An 18,771-nucleotide genomic window follows, 5' to 3' on the forward strand; every position below is an offset into this window, starting at 1 on the left:
CCAGGTTTCTCCTCCATCAAATGAAGGCTTACGCTAGGTGACCTCTGAGGTCCTTTCTAGTTTTAAAATTCTGTGACTGTTAAATATATAAATCTAAAGCAAGGCATAAATAGACTACTTCAATGAACATCTTTCAAACTATCCAATAATCAATTTGATTCATCAGTCATGCACTGAATCAAATGATTAGGAAGATAAAACAAAAGTTTGTATACCAATGGATTAAGTTTTCAGAATCCATAAAACCCACTTCTCGATATTCATGTGGACAGATAATCACTTGTGAACCACAAGGTCAGTCAATACTTCTATTCGTTATATTCTGCTGCCAAATTCTACTCAGTTTTCCAAACAGGTTTAGCTCTTCCCCCGTGACAGTCACATGATGAGTTAAGTAAGGCCACTGGCATGGTGGCAAATCGCTGATGTATCTTTGTTACAGCTCTTTTCAATAATGTTGCAGTTACTTAGGATCTGAAAAATTGATTCTACAATTCATCTTTATATAAAAGTACCAAAGACTGAAAAGTAACAAAGAACGGGCATTAAGAAAAGCATTTCATTTGTGATGCTTTTCTTACTCCACAAGCAAGCCAAAAATTCAGCTAATATTTAAAACGTATTCCACTAGATTCTAAAAGGCAATTGTGTCTGGCTGAGAAGTGACCCTTGGCTACCTAGTGGACCCATTTGGGGAGGGGGGACAAGTCACACCCTATACCAATCAGATAAAAAATTCTAGGGTCAGGGCCCAGGCATCACTAATTTTAACATGTGCAGCTAAGGCTGAGAAACAATGCAAGTTAAACCCAAGCTCTTCTATCTAAAACGCAGGAATGCTGGGCGAAAGGCACTGGCACAGGTGGGCACGATTTTAAAAGAAATCCGACTTCTCACTACTTACGCTTTCTTTCTGCACAGAGAAACATCCACATGTCACTTCCGAAGACACTATTCACAAAAGTATGAACATTAAGAATGTGCATAAAAACCCACCACGGGCAATAACACTGGAAAACGGTCCTTCTCTGTGCTGTGCACAATTCAAAGGCAGGCATTTAATTTGCTAACCTGCTGGTGACAACGAGCGCCTACTGTAAGGTCTCACTTTCTCCTGCATCAAGACTCAATTGCATTTCTGTGTTTCAATAAGAGATTCTGCCAGCCAGAGTTATAGCTTCGTAAAACATAACTAACAATTTGACCCACCAATGCAAACCCAAATCAAACCAGCAATCCCATGTAAATTACAGTTCATGAAGATTTGACACCCTTTATATTACTTTATATGAAGTCTGGAAATAAGAAATAACTCCAAATTCTTCCAATTAAAATATTCATTACTCTTGACTAAGATTTCACCAATGCTTGACCTCAACTAGCAATCAACTTATATTTGGCCTTGACTTTTGTCAATTCCTCACTGTATGAGGCACAGAAAAACAGCCCTCCTTTTAAAGAAGGGGGTAAAGTAAAATCAACACCTTTCTAGGATCTCAAAGATATACTTCAGTTCAAACACTCAACCAACAGGAGAGTGATCTGCATACAAAATTGAACATACACAGAAAATTGCCACTTAAATACAGCACTATATGCATGATCCGATTCCTAACAAAGTATTTCTTTCTAGCCTTCAATCAAAAAGATAAACAAGCTCCTGGTAACTTGTCATCATGACTTGCTATTTATCTTGTCCACCTTTTTTGGAAAGCAAGCCACCGTGTGAAGTTTTGTTTTTCTGGAAGATTTCAGAAGTCAGGCATGCCCTGTCCAAACACGTGCCTGTCCAAAACTTCCTCTAACAAATGTTGATTAAAAATTAATGAGTCACTAGATCAGATAATCTCCATTGAAACCCTGGCCTCCTGACTTCAGCTTCCCAACACTTGAAGACACACCTTCTAATGTCCTCACTCATCCTTCTCTTGCTCCTCACGGACATACAGGCCACCCAAGGACTTCGTGCTTCTCAGCATGGAAGGAGAACCGAGCACTGCTGGATTACCAAACACGAGGGGTGGGCTCAAAGGGTTCACCACGTCAGAGTCTGAATCGCTAGATTCAGTCCCACTGCTGGTGGAGCCCTCGGTCATTTGCAGGGGTGCCAGCTGGTCCACCAGGCCACTGGCACACACTGACTGCACAATGGGGACCTTGGAGGCGGGACCTACAAGAGGTGTCCCATTAGCCAGCATTCTACCTTCTGAACCAGCCAGGCTGGCCAGTTCTCCCTTCTCATGGCCATCGAGCCTATCCATTGTCTCTGAGGTTGATGCTACTTGGCTAAGGATGAGTGGATTCGTCTCTGACTTATTATATCTACTGGGAAGATTTCGTAAGTATGGCCTTTGTAAGACAGGGGAACAGTTTTCATAATGAGGACTCTGGCTTGGGAGAGGATCTTCTCCCACACTTCTCTCTCGAGGCTCATGTCCATTTTCAGAAACATAGCCTTGAGACCCAGTCCTGTCCCAACTCATACTTGGACTTGAACTTCTGCTACTGGGAGACAATGGAGTGGCCAGGGGACTGTGACTGCCTGAGGCCCTGAACATCTCATCTATCAGAGAGCTATGTCTTGGGAGTCTGGGGCTCCCACTCATATCAAAGGTTATGTCTGCTGAATCATCATCAAGGAATTCTCCGGAAGGAGGACGGGAGGATTTCACAGAGTGAGGGGAAGCCCTGTGCCTAGCTTCTATTTGCCTCTCATCCCTGGAGAGCAGATAAACACCACTGGTCAAATCACCCTCATAATTGTCATTTGTTTGGGACCGTGACTGGGACGCTTGTTCCCTGAGAAGATCGTATTCACTATCTACATCACTGCAGTCAATGAAAGGAATGGAAGTGCTGCTGCCTCGAGCAGCCCGGGATGCTGGACCTGTGCTTGGCTGCGGGGGCTGAGGTTTACTCTGCTGGGTCCTATCCTTAACGACCTCCTCCTCTTCCTCCATTGTCGCCTTGACGGCTCCATCTGCTTTCTTGTTACCCACGGGGCTCTTCTGCAAAGCGGGGCTTTGGTGCGGCCCGCATTCTTCGGCGGAAACTTTCAGTTCCTTTCCTTGCTGGCAGCTCTGGCCACCGGGGGAATCAGCACCTTCTCCAAGTGTAAGGCTGGCACTCTGCTGAGCCTGGGCGGGGGGAGGGCAAGAAAAGGATGAGGGAATTGAAGAGAGAAGGGAGACTGTTACACCAGAGCTGGGGAAAAAAGAGAGAGAGACGTCAGAGTCTAATTTAATAATAACATCTCCTCAAGCTTCGAGCAGCTGAAAGGATTGCCAAATAAAGGCTGCCCTCCACAGTGTCAGAACAAGCATTCTGACACAAAGAGGGCACTCCTGAGTATGTGTGGTCAGTATCCAGAAAGGTCTTTCCGAGTGTGGAAGCTGACAATGCAGGATCCCCCGCAGTACCAGTTAGGCTGTGTCTGCTTTCTAGGACCCATAGACTCTACTTTGGGTTTTCAAAGTGTCTATGGAACAAGAGAGCCCCTCTAGGCCACAAGGCTTCCCAAGGAAGTGTGGGCAGGGAGAGGAAGGCAGGAAACGCATCCCGAACCCCCAAAGGCAAGCTGACACGGATTTCAGACAAATGACAAAAAACTTCTTTGTTTCTACTTCTAAGGCTAGAATGAACAGGTTAAGGACTCTTTTTGGATTCACACAATGAAATCTCCCTCATGTTCTTTCCCAACAAAGTTCTTATTCTCTTGTAGAGAAAACTCTGAAAACCCATCCAGAGACCAACTACAGGGAAAATGAGCTCTTGCCACCCTCAGAGCAAGAGTGATAATGTCTCTTGTTGCCAACTGTGGTCACTGCCCTGTAACTCGAGCCCTGGGAACTCACCACTCGGTCCTGTGCCAGTAAAAGGTCCTGACCTTGGCACCGAAGGGGAGCTACACCCATCAGTGGCAAAGCAGGTCCCGATCTCTTCACACAAGTCCACCCATTAACTGGACGATGGGCTCTACTCTCTCTTCTCTACTGGCTCCCATGGGTGGTTCCGCCTCTCAGCTGAGTTGAGGCCAAGGGAACGAGCTTCTCCATGGCAAGAGCGTGGGGGGGTGGGGGGGGGTGGGAAGTCAGCTGAAAAAGGACTCACTCCAGGGCCACTGAGCCCAGGCTGTGGGGTGCACAGGGCACAGAGCCTGTGTCTGGTCAAAGTCAGGGTACACAACTAGACTCTCCTCTATAAAACACTCCCAGTGGGGAAGGATGAAGACCTCAAAAGCATACTATGAAACACAGAACGCAGTGGAGGAAGTCTGGTGAAAAAGAGAGCGATAACAGTGTATCACCATTACTGACTTGTTTTGGCACTTCTGAGTTTGGCTCTGCAGGCTGCATAGCAAGGCTTCTGATGGAATGAATCTTGCTGTGTTTCCTGGGAGAAATCACACAAGATGAGAGCTACAGTTAGGTGAGGTTTCTATTTGTGTTTTTAATGAAAAATCACAGCATTAGACACTTCCTTAATAATGAAGGCACCAAAGTAGTTTGTATAAATGTTCCCTGGAAACGGACCCAGTCATCCGTTTAATAACTATTACAGGTTTCAGGGGTTAAACCTTGAAAAAGTTCTCAGCAATTCCGCAGCTCCCATTTGAGGGGTACAGCTGGTTGAGAGCCCAGCCATGGAGCACAGTCTAGTGATGAGAAGAGTCACTGGGAGGCAGAAGTTGAGGGGGGCAGCACGTACGCTCTGGATTGCAACCTATGGTCTAACAATATGAAATCAATTCGTGTATTCTCAGTAATGATGTTCTAGATCAGTTCTATAACAGAGGCAATTATCACTAGCCAGGCTGCTCTTTCACAGTGTGAAGTCCAGAGGAGGCTGGCGCCCTGAATGAATTCATAGACTTATAGACTCAACAGGAGAAGGAATTGGCTTTAATGCCAGTAACACCTCCTGTCCTTATCTTTTCCCTTCCTTAGTCTGTCCATCTCCTCCTCCCCAGGAAATAAGCATTAGAAACTGTTCGGTGAAACTGTATAAATATAGAGAAATTATAAATGCCAATGTACATCCAGCTTTCTTCAAAATACTCCAAAGTAATACACAAAAGCTCTGAAGCACCCACATTCTGAATCAGAGAGAGAACCGGGCCACTTCTTATATGATCCTCAAAAGAATCATTGTGGACTATCCAAGAAAATTATGGGGTTTGTTATATCCAGGTAAGCATGCAAATAACCTTCTGAACATTACATTTCTGGGGCGGGGGTGGGGGAAACGACCCCACACCTGCATCAGGAGACATACACACGGATGGTCACAGCAGCAGGTTTGTTTCAGCAAAAGCAAAACAAAACACAAAACAACTTGAATGTTTATCAACAGGGAATCAGACAAATAAAATGTAATACTTTCATAATACCATAAAACAAAATAGGCCTCCAAATCAGGATAGGGTTTAAAAAGCAAGATACAGAATTATGTACAGTGTGATACCACTTATGCAAATATAAAAAAGCGTATCTCTCAGAGCAATGCTACTTTTTTTTTTTTTGGATGCATGAAGATGTGCAATAGAAATAACATGAATATGGCAGGTGTTGCCTCTGGGGGGAGGGAAGGAGGGAAATACAAGGCTGGTGGTTAGAGGGGGGTTAGCTACATCTGGAACAATAGCTACAGAGAAGAAGAAAACAACTCCAGGAACCAATATTTAAATTATTTCTTAGTTGTAGGAGTCTGGATGCTTGCTGTATTCTCTGTCCTTTATTGCAATGCTTAAATATATTAAAACGAAAAAAGAAAAAAGCTTTAAAAAAACATGCGCTAAACAGTTCTTAGCCTACCTTCACTCCCCTCTTTACCCTTTGACTTAATCCACCTGGGTTCTCTGCTTCTTGCCTTTCTGGGAGGCAGAGGGCTCTGAGGCTTGCTAACCAGGGGCTGCTTAAGCTTTGGGGCCTGGGGTAGTTACTCAGCTCCTATGAGCTGCAGTGTCTCCACCTTTAAAAAGGGAATGAAACATCACGGATCTCACGGAGCTGGTGTAAAGGTTCTATGAGTTAATATATGTGGAGAGCTTGGAACAGTGCCTGGCACACAAGAAGAGCTATAAGCATTTGCTAATAAACAACAATACTAAACCCTGTTCCTTCTCATCCAAACTTTAATTAAAAAGTTTATAAAAATGCTTTCCATTCAAATCCTCACCAATGAGTGTCTTTACAGGGCTTTATGCCAATTGTAATCTCCTGCTCTTCTTCCCTCCCTGCCCTCTGCTGCCTTCCTCTACTTCCTCATTTGGTTCTCTCAGTCCATTCTTCTCACCTCATCTTACCCGAGTAATGCCCCTGGGCCCTCCAATGTTCCCTCAAACACTAAACTGGCCCAGCTTGACTGTGAAGCAGTAATTCTCTAACGTACTGAGCCCGGGTGACGAGATAATTAGCAGTAATTGCACAGTTACCTGGAGAGAATGACCGTTCTCACTTTAGAAGTAGTGTCCAAGTTTCTCTTACCTTTCAAACTGCACTTTCTTATGTCCTCCTTCTTTCACATAGTCGAGAACCTGCTTCTGGGTCCGACCGCTAAAATGAAGACCACGAGAGGAAAGGGGAGAAGACACCAAGGCATTCTCTTTTAAACACACAATACTCCATCACCTTCCCCTCCTCTCCTAACTGGAGATTTATGGGTTTTCCCAGCTAGCCAGGAGTAAACACAATCCTAAAAGAAACTGTGTTTTCATGTCCAATCTGTCTCTTGATATTTCCCTTAATGGAATATGTTTAACTAACTGAACCACTTAATATTTCTGTCGTAGGTTATTAAGCAACCACCTTGAGAGTCTGTGTGCTTCGGGAAGGCAGAGATAATTTTGTTCACGGTATATCCCCAAAAGCTAGAAGAGCATTTGACATGCAGTAGACACTCAAATATTTGTTGAAAGAATGAGTGAAAAAGGGATCTGACGATGGGCAGGTCTACGCAGCATTCTATGAAGTTACACCAAATGTTAACAAGACACTTTTGCTTCTACAGAGAAAAGTCCTTTCTGACTTAGAGTCCTGTTAGGAGTTTCCTGGGTCCAGGGAGACTGCGTTGGGCCTAACTGACATTCAAATAGTACACAGTAAGTGTCTGCCAGGAGCTGGCTGGGATGACCGAGCACACAAACCCCACCAGCTCCTGGAGGCCGACTTTCACCTTCTCTCCTCGCTACAGCGCAGCAGCTGCGATGGCGAGCAGCAAAAGGAAAGTCTTGGGGGACATGTTCTCATGGCAAATAAGGAGGTGTGAAGCAGAATCCTTACCTGAACCGAAATGATGACCCTCGACTAAAGAGAACAGGCTTTGGCTTTGGCTTGGGCTCTTCAAAAAGTCTAAAAAAGGCATGATGTTCAACACAGATTTTCCAGAAGGACTTGCAAAAATCCCGACTGGCCATTAAGAATTCCAAGGTATCCTGGTACGAGCTCTACAAAGAGAAAATACTACTTTGATTTTGTTTCCATTACCCACAGACCCTGGGTTGAAAAATGAGAAAAGGGACCGAAAACAAATTTGTCCAATAAAATTTCAATTGTGTATTTTATGATCGCATGACCATAAATTCACACATTTGGTAAAATATAGTTGTTCCTAGTGACAAAATACAGGCGCCATTCAACCATTTTCTTCCCCACATAATTCCTTAGAGGAACTAACAAAAAATAGGGGTACTCAGCAGAAGTCATAACATCTCTTTTGACAGAATTCATAAACAAATTGTGTTTACTTGGCTTACATGTCCTTCTTAAAAAAAGAAAAAGAAAAAAGAAAAAAACCCAAGTGCTGGAATTCCTTTTTTGCCTTAAGATAACTGAAACAGAAGTCTTCTATTTTCTCCCTCATGTGTCAAGCCAAGTTTAAATATTGGTCTCAAGTCTTTTCTCTATCAAAAATCATGGCTCAAGCCTCCAGGTGGCCCCAGGGACCATACAGGAAATGAATATATTTTTCTGGCACACTAAAGTATCACTCAAGGCTGAAAAATTCATGTCCGTTGGTTCTGGAAAGGGGATATGGTAATTTTCTATTCCCAGACGGAACGCTTCCAACTGAAGTGGCCATATTATTATATAAACAAAATTGACCACAATCCTTAACATTCCCAGCAGTTCCAGTTATTTGGGGGGGGGTATCTCACAGTTCTGGGCAAGTTGTGCTTCAAGCCTTCATTTGTATGTCAGCCTTTCGGAGCTCCAAACACATCTTCCCATAGAAAACAACTTATCATGGGGGTCTGCTGCTGAGGTCGGGCCATAAAAGCCTGTTTAATCCATACTGTAGCTCAACTATAAGCCTAGACTGCCACTTCGATCTTTATTTCCAGGAGAAAAGCACTCCCAGGTCTGGCTGGGGACCACAGTGATATTTCTATCATCCATCTCCTTCATTGCCATTTCCGGCAGACGAAGACGCTATTTTTCCTTCTCTGATCTGGTCCCAATGTTAACAACATCTGTGTGTCTGTGTGGTGGGGTTCTGTGGGAAGTGGACCTGGTTAGGTGGTGAGTATGCATTGTCTGAGGTTTGGGGACAACAGCACAGACTCAAGAGTTGGGGACTGCTGCTGCGTGGGCAGGTATGTGCCTGGAATGTGGCCAAATGCTGAATAGGGTCTCGAGGTGGCCGAGAGGCTGGACATGCAGAAACTGCATAGCTCAGGTTGTTTGTTGGGAGGGAGCTGCCTATGTTTGCACAGGTAAGTGACCCTTTGTGGGCACACATCTGTGCTACCTATTCTTTACCCTCTGTCCATGGAGAATGACAGCTGTGAGGTACCAAGCACTTGGATCCGTCTCTCTGTACGGACACTCAGACACAGGAAGCGCTGTCAGCCACAGTTTCAGCAGGTCTCCCCCTCTTTCCTGGGAGCCACTTACATTTGAATCTGGGCGGAGCTTGATGAGAAAGCGCTTCCTCTTGAAGCTCAGCTTCCGCACCTTCGCCCAGTTGAAGGCATTGATCTTCGTGAAACCCTAGGAAGAAAGGGATCAGCCAGAAAGTGCATAATAGGCAACATGGGAGTTGGTTTGCTTTGCTTATGGGGAGCTGAAAGGAGGGCTGGTGTTCGATGGCTCGGGAAGAATGCCTTTTGCTGGAGAATTCACAGGATCTTTGGCTGTGGGATGATGCCTGTTCAGTTCCTGGATCATTATTCCACACTAATTACATGACTCGGTATTCCAACTAAGTCTGCCTCCAGACAGAAAGGAGGAGGGCCAATGGAACGATAAAGAGAAAGATAAGAGAAAAACCATGACAACTACCACAATAATTAGCGACTTTCACTTACAGCCTGTGCCAGGCACTGGCCTAAGGACTTTACAGACCTTATCAGACCTTACACAAAACCCAGCGAGATGGCTTTCTTATCTTCATTTTACAGATGTGGAAACTGCAGTATGGATAGGTTTTAAACTGGCCACTATTACACAGTGAATGCGGCAGAATGAGATTGCCAAGCATGTGCCTTAACCAGCAGCTGCTGTTCACATTCACAGGTTAGCAATCACCCCTTCGTCCACACTGGTTTGGCTCCCATGTCTACCAGGCTCCTGAAATACAAGCAGGACGGGGAGAGGAGGGCCCGACTTCCCTGTGTCTTCCAGGCCAGGAAACACTCCGGAAAGGACTCGCACACCCTCATCTTTGACAGCCAGGTGGTAGAGAAACAGTGGGGAGTTGTCCGACACCACCTCCTGTCTGTCCTGTCATCTCAACTGAAAACAGAATTCCCCTTGAGCCCATTTGAATACCAGGACCATTTATTTAAATTGGTGAGAGTGGATCAATTAGGAACTGACAAGAAGATTAATTCCAAGATACAGCCTTTGTACATGATTAAATTATCGGGCAATTCTCAATCTGTAGTGTATCAAAAACAATCAAACCAAATTAATTCAATTGTGAGGCACTTTCGCCCGCCATGATGTTTAGAAACATTTAAGTGTATTGATTTTGATTTTTGGTAATACTGAAAACTGGACTTGGTTTACTGTCGTTTCTCTCATCCGGTACTCCTAGATTATTATTTCTGCAGGTCAAAATCTGTTAGGAGGAGTCACCTCCTCACATACCACACTGTCGCAACAAGTCACTCCCTGCGATCCCATATGAAACCCAACTTGAACTCCTCTTTAGGTACGGGGGTCGGTGATAATTAGTGTCCGTCACAAACATCTGATGCAGGAGCAGAGAATCATGGGCTATTTTGGTAAAATAAGAAGGGGGAAATGTAACCAAACCTGCCCGATCTCAGAAAAGTTTTAGGTCATGCACACATTCATGCCTTCAAAACTGGGTGTGATCTGACCCTATTTCATGAGAACAGCAAATGCTTTCTCCATACCTAGTTGAAACAAAAGCATAGATTACCCACTTTTATTTATTAATAAAAGAAAAGCCTTAAGAAAATTTGGGGGGGGGGTGAGTACCTTCATTATCTTGATTTCATTGATGTTTCACAGGAGATACATACATACATATATACCGGGGGTGCCAAAAATATGTATACACGTTTTAAGAGATGTTATTTATGCTCAAGCAGTAGTTCGCCATAATCAGAAGTGTCTGGACGCTGACGGTAACCACTTTGAGCACCTCTTGTAATTGCAGAAGTCAAACATGACTTGTATTCATCTTTTGTTAGCGGTATATATTGAGTATTACAATTTTAACAGTTTTCCTTTCTTAAAATGTTACATTTTTTGGGCACCCTCTGTATATATATGAACTTATCAAAAGGCACTTTAGATATGTGCATTTTATTATATGTCCATAATAAGTCAATGAAGTTCTTAAGGAAAAGAGAACCATCAATGAATAAAACAGTACAATAGCCGTGTGATCAAGAGAGAACACATTTCAGAGCACAGAAATCGTTATGTCCTTAAGTAAAACACAGGTAGGATGCAAGTGGAGTGTGTATTTTCTGCAGTATATGGACATGGTTTTGGTAAATTTATGAAACTGCTATATCTTCTGAGTGCATATTATACTTTTCTTTTTAAGTTAGGTAAATCTGAAATCAGAAATAAGCTGACATAGGTAAAACCCAAATTAGGTTTTTTAAAAAAAAATCCAAATCAGGTTTAAAGAAAAGGATTACGTGAATATTACATGCAGGTGTGAAAAAGGTTATTTAAGGGTCTAAAATTTTGTTCCCATTACATTATGTTCTAAGCATAGGTTCACAGAGATAAACAGATTTCTGTGATCCTACAAAGTGAATAACTGCAAACCAATCTATAATGGTGGGTTCCCCAACCAGAGGAAGGGCAAATGAAATAGAATCTGGAAGTTGAGTGCCTGGAAAGACACAGAAACCATGAGATGAGGTTAGTTTTTCCCTGTTCACCTGAAAATAACTATCAGAGTTCTTAGCTGGGACCACCCAACATCGAATCAGGGTTGAAGGGCCAACTCTTATCTTTCCATCACCAAGGGAACTGAGCTATGTTCTAAATGCTCTTACCTGAAACACTAGAATTCCTGTGTTCGCAACAGCCAGGTTGATCTTAGTACCTTCCCTGTCCTTAGCTGGGTGCAACCGGATCCCATACATCTCCAGCCTACGGGCAATCTCCAGGAGTTGGAAATCCGATTCTGCTGGTGTTTGTCCACTGACAAAACAAAAATTAAAGAGAAAGGCCAGGAGATTTGAATTCCCTGTGTCTATTAATTTGAGATTAAGCAGCTTCTCTTGGGAAATAAAAAGGCATTTCATCACAAACAATGGGGCTACCCGATCAGATGACACCCAACCTCTCATTCATTATAACCCAAAGTCGAGCAGCTAGAACAAAAGCTCTATTGCTTGTGTAATACAAAACCCTAAAAGTCTATCTCAAACTTGGCTAGTTTTTTTGAATCTCAAAGAGTTTCCTTTAAGGTCATACAAAAGCAAAACACCACTGTGTTAAAACAAGTTTTTAGTCACTTACACTAGACCTAACACTTTCAAACAAAGTTCACTGCACCACTCTTTCATATTATTACCAGGGCTCAAGTGCCTTCCTTAAAACAACAATAACAAAAACAAATGGCACAGAGAATCCTTTGAAAATGATTCACTGACCAAAACGGAGATGGTAGAAAGGGTCTAGATTTTCACAATATTCTTACTTGGTCCCTAGTTTATCATGTCACTTTTCCAATTTCCTATTAATTGGTCTTATACTTTCCCTTTCATTGCAAAGCATGGGATGTCCTAAAATTCCAGTGTTATTCTGGTTTTACAGTAAGGCAAGCAGGGGGCCTAGAGCTCTGGTCCTGAGTGGGCAACGGGCATTTCTGAGAGTCCAGGATGGGTACCAATGCCCTGTGAGCCTCAGTGCTCTTTGCCCTCACCCTTTGCATATTTCTTCCAATAGGTATCTTTGTGTGTGTGCACCCATATATATTGGAAGGACAGCTCAAAGGAAACAGCTCAAAGGAAACAGGAAGCAATGAATGAGACTTACATGTGGTTATGGTGAAATTCCACAATTTTGTCTTCTAGTGCATCTTGCTGAGGTATGTACTTATTTTTTGCTAAGTGCTCTCTGTCCGATGCTTCATCAAAATCCCCAATCTCGGCTACAAGGAGATAGAGAAAGAAAAACCAGCCACATATGATTAATACTGCACAATCTGTTATATTCCCAGCAGACCCAGCTAGCAAATGGGAAGCTAGCGGACAGCATAAGGCAAATCCAGCTGGTGAGTTTCATGAGGGCTCGATGTCAGAAGACGTGGATGTGAGGACACATTTAATAACTGTGCCAACATAAGATGATGGTTTCCACTCTTTCTCATTTCTAACAGTTGGAAAGAAAACTTCAAAACCATCCATCGTTTGCCATCCATGTTCCTGGCTTGTTTCTTTCCTCCCCACCCAACTAAGGGTCACGTCTGTTCTACGCAGGAATTCTAGACATGTGGTTTATGGCTCATGACTTTGCATAAAGCCCCTACATTTCAGAACTTTACAAAATCAACTTGTGAAACTTATATGTAATAATGATTACTGCAAATCCCAAATGGTTTGTCAAGTAGAGAAAAGATGACTATACATTGGTGTAAAGACACAGAATCTAATTTGGGTGAAAACATTAACATTATTAAATTTCTTATAGTCCTATTGTCAGAAAGGACTGGTCAAATTGCAAGTTCTTATAAAGTTTCCATCTGCAAGACACAGGATGCATACTTTTTATATGTAACCTCAACATCGTCCCCAAATTGCTATAATCTGGAAATGTAGAGGATAGAACTTTAAAATACTAATTGTACCTTACAAACAACAGCACCAACTCAATTTATACCAGTTTAAGACCTCTGCAACAGCATGCCTTCTTCTTTGTATTATATAGTCTTATATAACAAGCTTAATAAAAAGTAGTCTAATGACCAAAGCCCAGCTGTTGCTATGAAACCTCCCTTTCATCCTGTCATGTGAAGCAGCTCGTCACACTTCAGCCAATGCCCCTCAAGTAATCCTGCAGGAGATGGCCTCTATATTGCCATAAATCTCACCCACTGAGAATATTTGCTCTGCACAAAACAGTGCCAACGCACCTGGTACCAGCTGGGCCACTGGAAGAATCAACCACTCACTTCCTGCCGCTGTGACAGATCAATAACACTCTTTCCTAATTGACTTTTCGGGACTAATTTCTTCCTCTCTAAATAGAGCAAAACTGCCACCCTCCATCACAGAAAACAGTGCAGAAGTGGGGGACTTTGTGCATATTGTCATCCTCACTGGTTGCCTTGACGATGGCGGCACTGACTTTTCTGCAATTCCTTCTAGCTGGCCTCAAGGAAGTATAGTTCATTCTCGTTATTCCCAGTATTATGTTCTATGAAGTCCGCGTGAACACTGAATTAACAAATACTACTAAATCATTGCTCCTAGGGGAAATACAGGGTGAGGGCCCTGCAAGAGTCTTGAAATAAAATTTTTATCCACTGCCCTTGTTTTATGTGTGTTTCTGTTGAAAGACATCATATTTTATATTCACTACTGATTTGTTAACTTTGCACTTGTGGCCAGCGGCACGATCCCTCACGCCTGAACAAAGCTTATCTAACACACACATTTGTTTTCTCCTTAATACACATCATAGCCTTCTTGCACTTAGGAACACTAGGCAGCAATTCAACACTACACTTGGGGACCATTTTAAACAGGAGAATCACAAACAAAAAGCACCAAAAAAATGCAAAAAGTGGGGCACTAAATAGACCGCAAAAAGCACACTTGTTTACAGTATATGAGAGCTAAAACAGGAAGGCAGAACGTTGCCTTGTTCAACCTCAGGGGGGAATGTGTGTGCGCAGTGACTCAAAATTTTCACTGTCTTGTGTATGTCTGCAAATGACATGAAAGCACCACAAGTATTGATTTGGGGATTAAAAATAAATTTTACATAGTTGGCGAATTTGCAAATACAGAATCTGAATTATGAAGACTAACTTGCATATGGGGAACTCACCTAAATCCTAAATTTCTTGTGAGTTTTAAGCTTAGGCTTCTTAACTCATATGGAATTTATAACACACTCCTTTCCATAATTCAATATAATAAAAGAGTTAAGAATTCCAGTTTATCCTTTGGCATCAGGGTTAATACACCTGTTTTTGTTTGTTTGTTTGTTCCTGAGTCACTTGCCTTTTCTGGCTCACCTAAAATGCAATGCAATTTATGACTATGGAATTCATTTTCTCCCCATGTGTTCTCGTCTTTGAAATATGGAAATAGGCTCCTCCTTATGTTTGGAAAATTTGAAAACTGACAAATATTCAAGACATGACTTAATATTTCAAAATATTTTTATGCCAAGATGTCACATTAGCTTATGCATAAACTAAATTCCATAGCAGTCTACTCACAGCAAAAAATGGGACCACCAACAACTACCTAAAACTTGTGATTTTACTAAATGGAATCTCACGAGGATATGCTTGGACAAACCTATTTTGCTATACATAATCGTCAGAGTGGAGAGACACACAACCCGAAAATGTAGGCCTGCCACACTTCCAAGTGACCCAAGAGGAATTTTAACATCAGGACTATCTAGTGATTGATTCTTCATTAGCTTCTCCTTCTTAATTGATTCATAACAAATTAAAGAAAATTAAAAGTTAGAAATATTACGGGGTATATAAGGCCAGTGACAGTGGAGCAAGTGAAAAACATATAGATGGTCTGAAAGACAACTCCATGAATTCAAATAAAAGGGAGGACAATTTTAAAAAATTCAGACTGTGCATAGATACACGAGGTGAACATATAGTTCATTCAAGATAATTTTCCGTCAGCATTAATATAGCTTCTGCAAAAAGGAGATGAGTTGATCTCTCATACCTTACGGATAATGTAAATAATTATCAATAATTTAAGTCAACACACTATTCAGAGGATTCTGTGAAATTCCTCCTTCCATGATGGAGTGCATGGGATGCATAAAAATGCAGAAAAGGGTCTTTAGAAATATCAGAAGATTATGAAAAAAATGGTGCATCTCAACATTGAACACCAAATAGGATGCAAATAGAAATACTTTTGAACTCATATATTTCATTTTCTCTGGAGAACTCAAGATTCGCGGGGGATTTTGAGCCCGCTGTTGGTGTCTGGGGAAGAGAGGCCCCTCAGACGGAGCAGATGGAGTGCCAGTGAACCTCTACCTCCCATCTGTGTGAGTGAGATTTACTATGTGAACAGACTTCACAAAGGGAGACACATAGGAGGAAAGAGGCACATGACCACATGGCATCAGGAATATTCGAATAAAGTAAGTTTCTCTTCAGCTTACAAAAAAGACCAGGATCATAAACATTTTATGAAGTTACTATTCTAATGAGGAAGTGTCATTTTAAAATGTCCCATCGTTTGGAAAGGGGGAGTTGCACGTGAGCGAGGGTAAAGAAAGGAGAATATGTTTACTGAACACCTAACATGTATTGGGTATGTATGCTATCATTTAATTTTCAGTCTTATGAAAAAGATTTCATTATTTTCATGTTCCAAAAGAAATAGAGGGTGTGTATGTGTGTGGGATGGGTGAGGGGGTTAGTAATAGTCCAGAGTCATCAATCATCTAATAGAAATCAGGTCTGCCCGATTCAAAGCCCTTTTCTCTCCATAATCATTATATGAAGAGAGAAGACCAAACACAGAAAAGGCAAAAGTTACGTCATTTTCTGTGCCAAAGCTTCCTCATTTGTAAATGGGGATAATACCAGTGCTGCTCTCATAGAGTTGTTATGAGAATTAAATGACGTACTATACACTATGCTGGAGCATAGCAAGGTTTAAAAAAGTATACCTATTATTTTTTTCTCACATCATTTTTTTCAAATTGATAAGAACACATCTACCTGCTAAGTCTGGTAGATATACAGTAATACCCACATACAAAAAGAAAAAGATCAGCGTGGTTTATCGAAGCATCTCATCATATTAGGCTAAGGTAGTTTGTTGACTGCTAGGAGCGATTCTTCCTTTAAACCTTTGGAAATCCTGTTAACTGGGCAGTTGTCCAAATGGGATGGGGCTAATTATATGGGACTACTTTGTATACAATGGAAATTTTAGAATGATAGCACAATATATTTGTTTTAATACTAGTGCTTTTATAGGTTGACCTTGTTCTATATCCATAATTATCTTCCCGAAACATAATGTGTATATTCCATTTCAAGTAACTTCTGCTTTGGCCGAGAGGGGAAAAAATGTGCAGGTTGTCAGTAAGCCTTGGAATGAGCACAGTCTAATTTATCCTTGGTCTAAATTAAGAAAGCTAAAATATTTCATTTCAAACGTCACTAGGATTCAGTCCAGCTTCATGTGTTCTGAACGCGAGACAGCAGAATACAAGAAGTGGAACCTTTGACAGTTTTATGTCTTACAGCTAATGTGCCATATTCAGTGATGAATATTAAATCCAAGAATAGGACGGAACAAGTTTAGTCTACTTGGCCACCATCCCTCTAAGCTTCTCCTTTGAGACAACTGAGATATCAACAATGGCAGTAGTTCCGGAAAACGGTAGACAAACACCAGAACACAGAATTCCTGTGTCAATGTTTTGCGGATACGCATATTAAGTGAAATCAGGAGTACTGTTTTCCACCCATAAGCTTTCATGCTAATAGCGAAAGAACATAAAGGCATCATTATTGTTTTCAGTGGATGTGATTTTCTTTCCAGTCAGTCAGATCATTGTGTTATTTCCAACATGATTTCTAAAGGAAACCAACAGAACTTACATTGCACAATGTGTGAGATCAAGAGAGCAGCGCTGGTGTCATTACACGTCAGCCTGCCCTGAGCCAGGTCCTGCTTCACCTGCAGAGCAAACAGGTACCTGCAAACACAGAGAGAGAGATGGGCGTCATAGACAGAGATGGCTGACGTGCAAAGAGGGCCGGGAAGGTCAGCATCTAAGTTGGCCTCGCTCCTGTCAACCAGTCCACACCGTGAGGAACTAAAAAACTATATAAACCAAGGAAAAGAAAGCCCGCAAGGCTGCAATGAATTCCTGGTGTCACTGACTGTGATGTACGTACGCATGCCTCCCTAAAAGGACCAGGAGACATGTGCTGTAATCCTTCCCCACAAGGGGTAATACGTGTCATTTCAAATGGAGAGACACAGCGACAAAAACATAAGACTATAACTTACCACGCTATATATTTTGGCAGGGTAGAGCAAACTTTTTTTTAGTATAGTTGACACAGACCAGTAAAATATACTAAAAAATGGCTTTATGGCCCAGACAAAAACAATAGTTTACTATGGTTCGTAAGAGCTTTGCCAACAGAATCGGAAAGACAAGTGACTTTCACTTAGCTACGTTAAGCCTCAGCTTCCAGATGTGTAAAAATAAACTTATTTTAAAATTCTTTTCTTTATATTGTAGGATAAAGCAAGTAAACACTTTTGGTGAAAGAGAAAAGAGGTATTTATAAATCAAAGAAATGAAGTAAAAACAGTGTGATTTTAAAATTGATTTGAAAATATCAATAAGAACTCATACATTTTTACATAGATATTTACTAGTTTTGCCCACTGCCTAGAAGCAGTGTCACCACAGAAGCGACCCTTAGCAACCAGATTCTGTTTCTCACACAATTATCTACTGGAAGGACACAAAGGTGGGTTCTGGGAGAAATAGTAGATTCCAGATGTGGGGTAGGGAAAGGCGCAAAGTAAGCCTAGAATATCTCTAGTTATGCCCCAAAGCAGGGCAGCTCTCAAAAATAAATGCATTGTATCAAGATGGTGAGAGATACATCTTGAAGGGGCATCCACTGGCCAAAGTGGCAACAAGTATGATTAAAGTGAATTGAAACACATGGAATTAATGAAAATTCAAGGGTTCGTATAACAATACTCAAAAAAGAGAAAACTGGAAAAACTGTATCATGAACTTCAGGAGGCTACTAAAGCAATTCTTTATTTAAACATTTGTGATATGAGGCAAAAAAAAAAAAGTGGGCATGTCATCTGCCTCTCCAGTACGAAGGGTATTTCAGGATATACAGATAGTCCAAGCAGATAAGCCAGAAGAATGCCAACTAGTAACGTATCAGGAATAATAGAATTAAAAGATCTTCATTCTACAACCTCTAAAGAAATTATTGACTTTGGACTTTGGCAAGGATTGTTAATCGGTGTAAAAACCATTTAGGATATTGGACATTTGTAATGGGATTTTACTTCATAATGGGAGAATGAGACTGTAACCCCCCTAATGATCAATC

General features: G+C 41.7%; 1 protein-coding gene across 2 annotated transcripts in view; it reads right to left on the reverse strand.

Moving 5' to 3' along the window:
- The window catches only part of FARP1 (FERM, ARH/RhoGEF and pleckstrin domain protein 1), a 283,093-nt gene that overhangs the window by 53,895 nt on the left and 210,427 nt on the right, over window positions 1–18,771 (reverse strand). For both annotated transcript variants that reach the window (XM_088792816.1, XM_088792815.1), the window contains exons 6-13: window positions 17,275–17,372; window positions 12,477–12,591; window positions 11,489–11,636; window positions 8,895–8,990; window positions 7,281–7,444; window positions 6,486–6,554; window positions 4,317–4,392; window positions 2,888–3,137 (exon numbers count right to left, since the gene is read on the reverse strand). In XM_088792816.1, the coding sequence (XP_088648942.1) occupies window positions 2,888–3,137; window positions 4,317–4,392; window positions 6,486–6,554; window positions 7,281–7,444; window positions 8,895–8,990; window positions 11,489–11,636; window positions 12,477–12,591; window positions 17,275–17,372 (1,016 nt within the window). The remainder of the gene's footprint in view (window positions 1–2,887; window positions 3,138–4,316; window positions 4,393–6,485; window positions 6,555–7,280; window positions 7,445–8,894; window positions 8,991–11,488; window positions 11,637–12,476; window positions 12,592–17,274; window positions 17,373–18,771) is intronic.

Source organism: Rhinolophus sinicus, chromosome 16 (genome assembly GCF_057876585.1).
Source record: "Rhinolophus sinicus isolate RSI-liver-muscle chromosome 16, RSI-T2T, whole genome shotgun sequence".
NCBI lineage: Eukaryota > Metazoa > Chordata > Mammalia > Chiroptera > Rhinolophidae > Rhinolophus > Rhinolophus sinicus.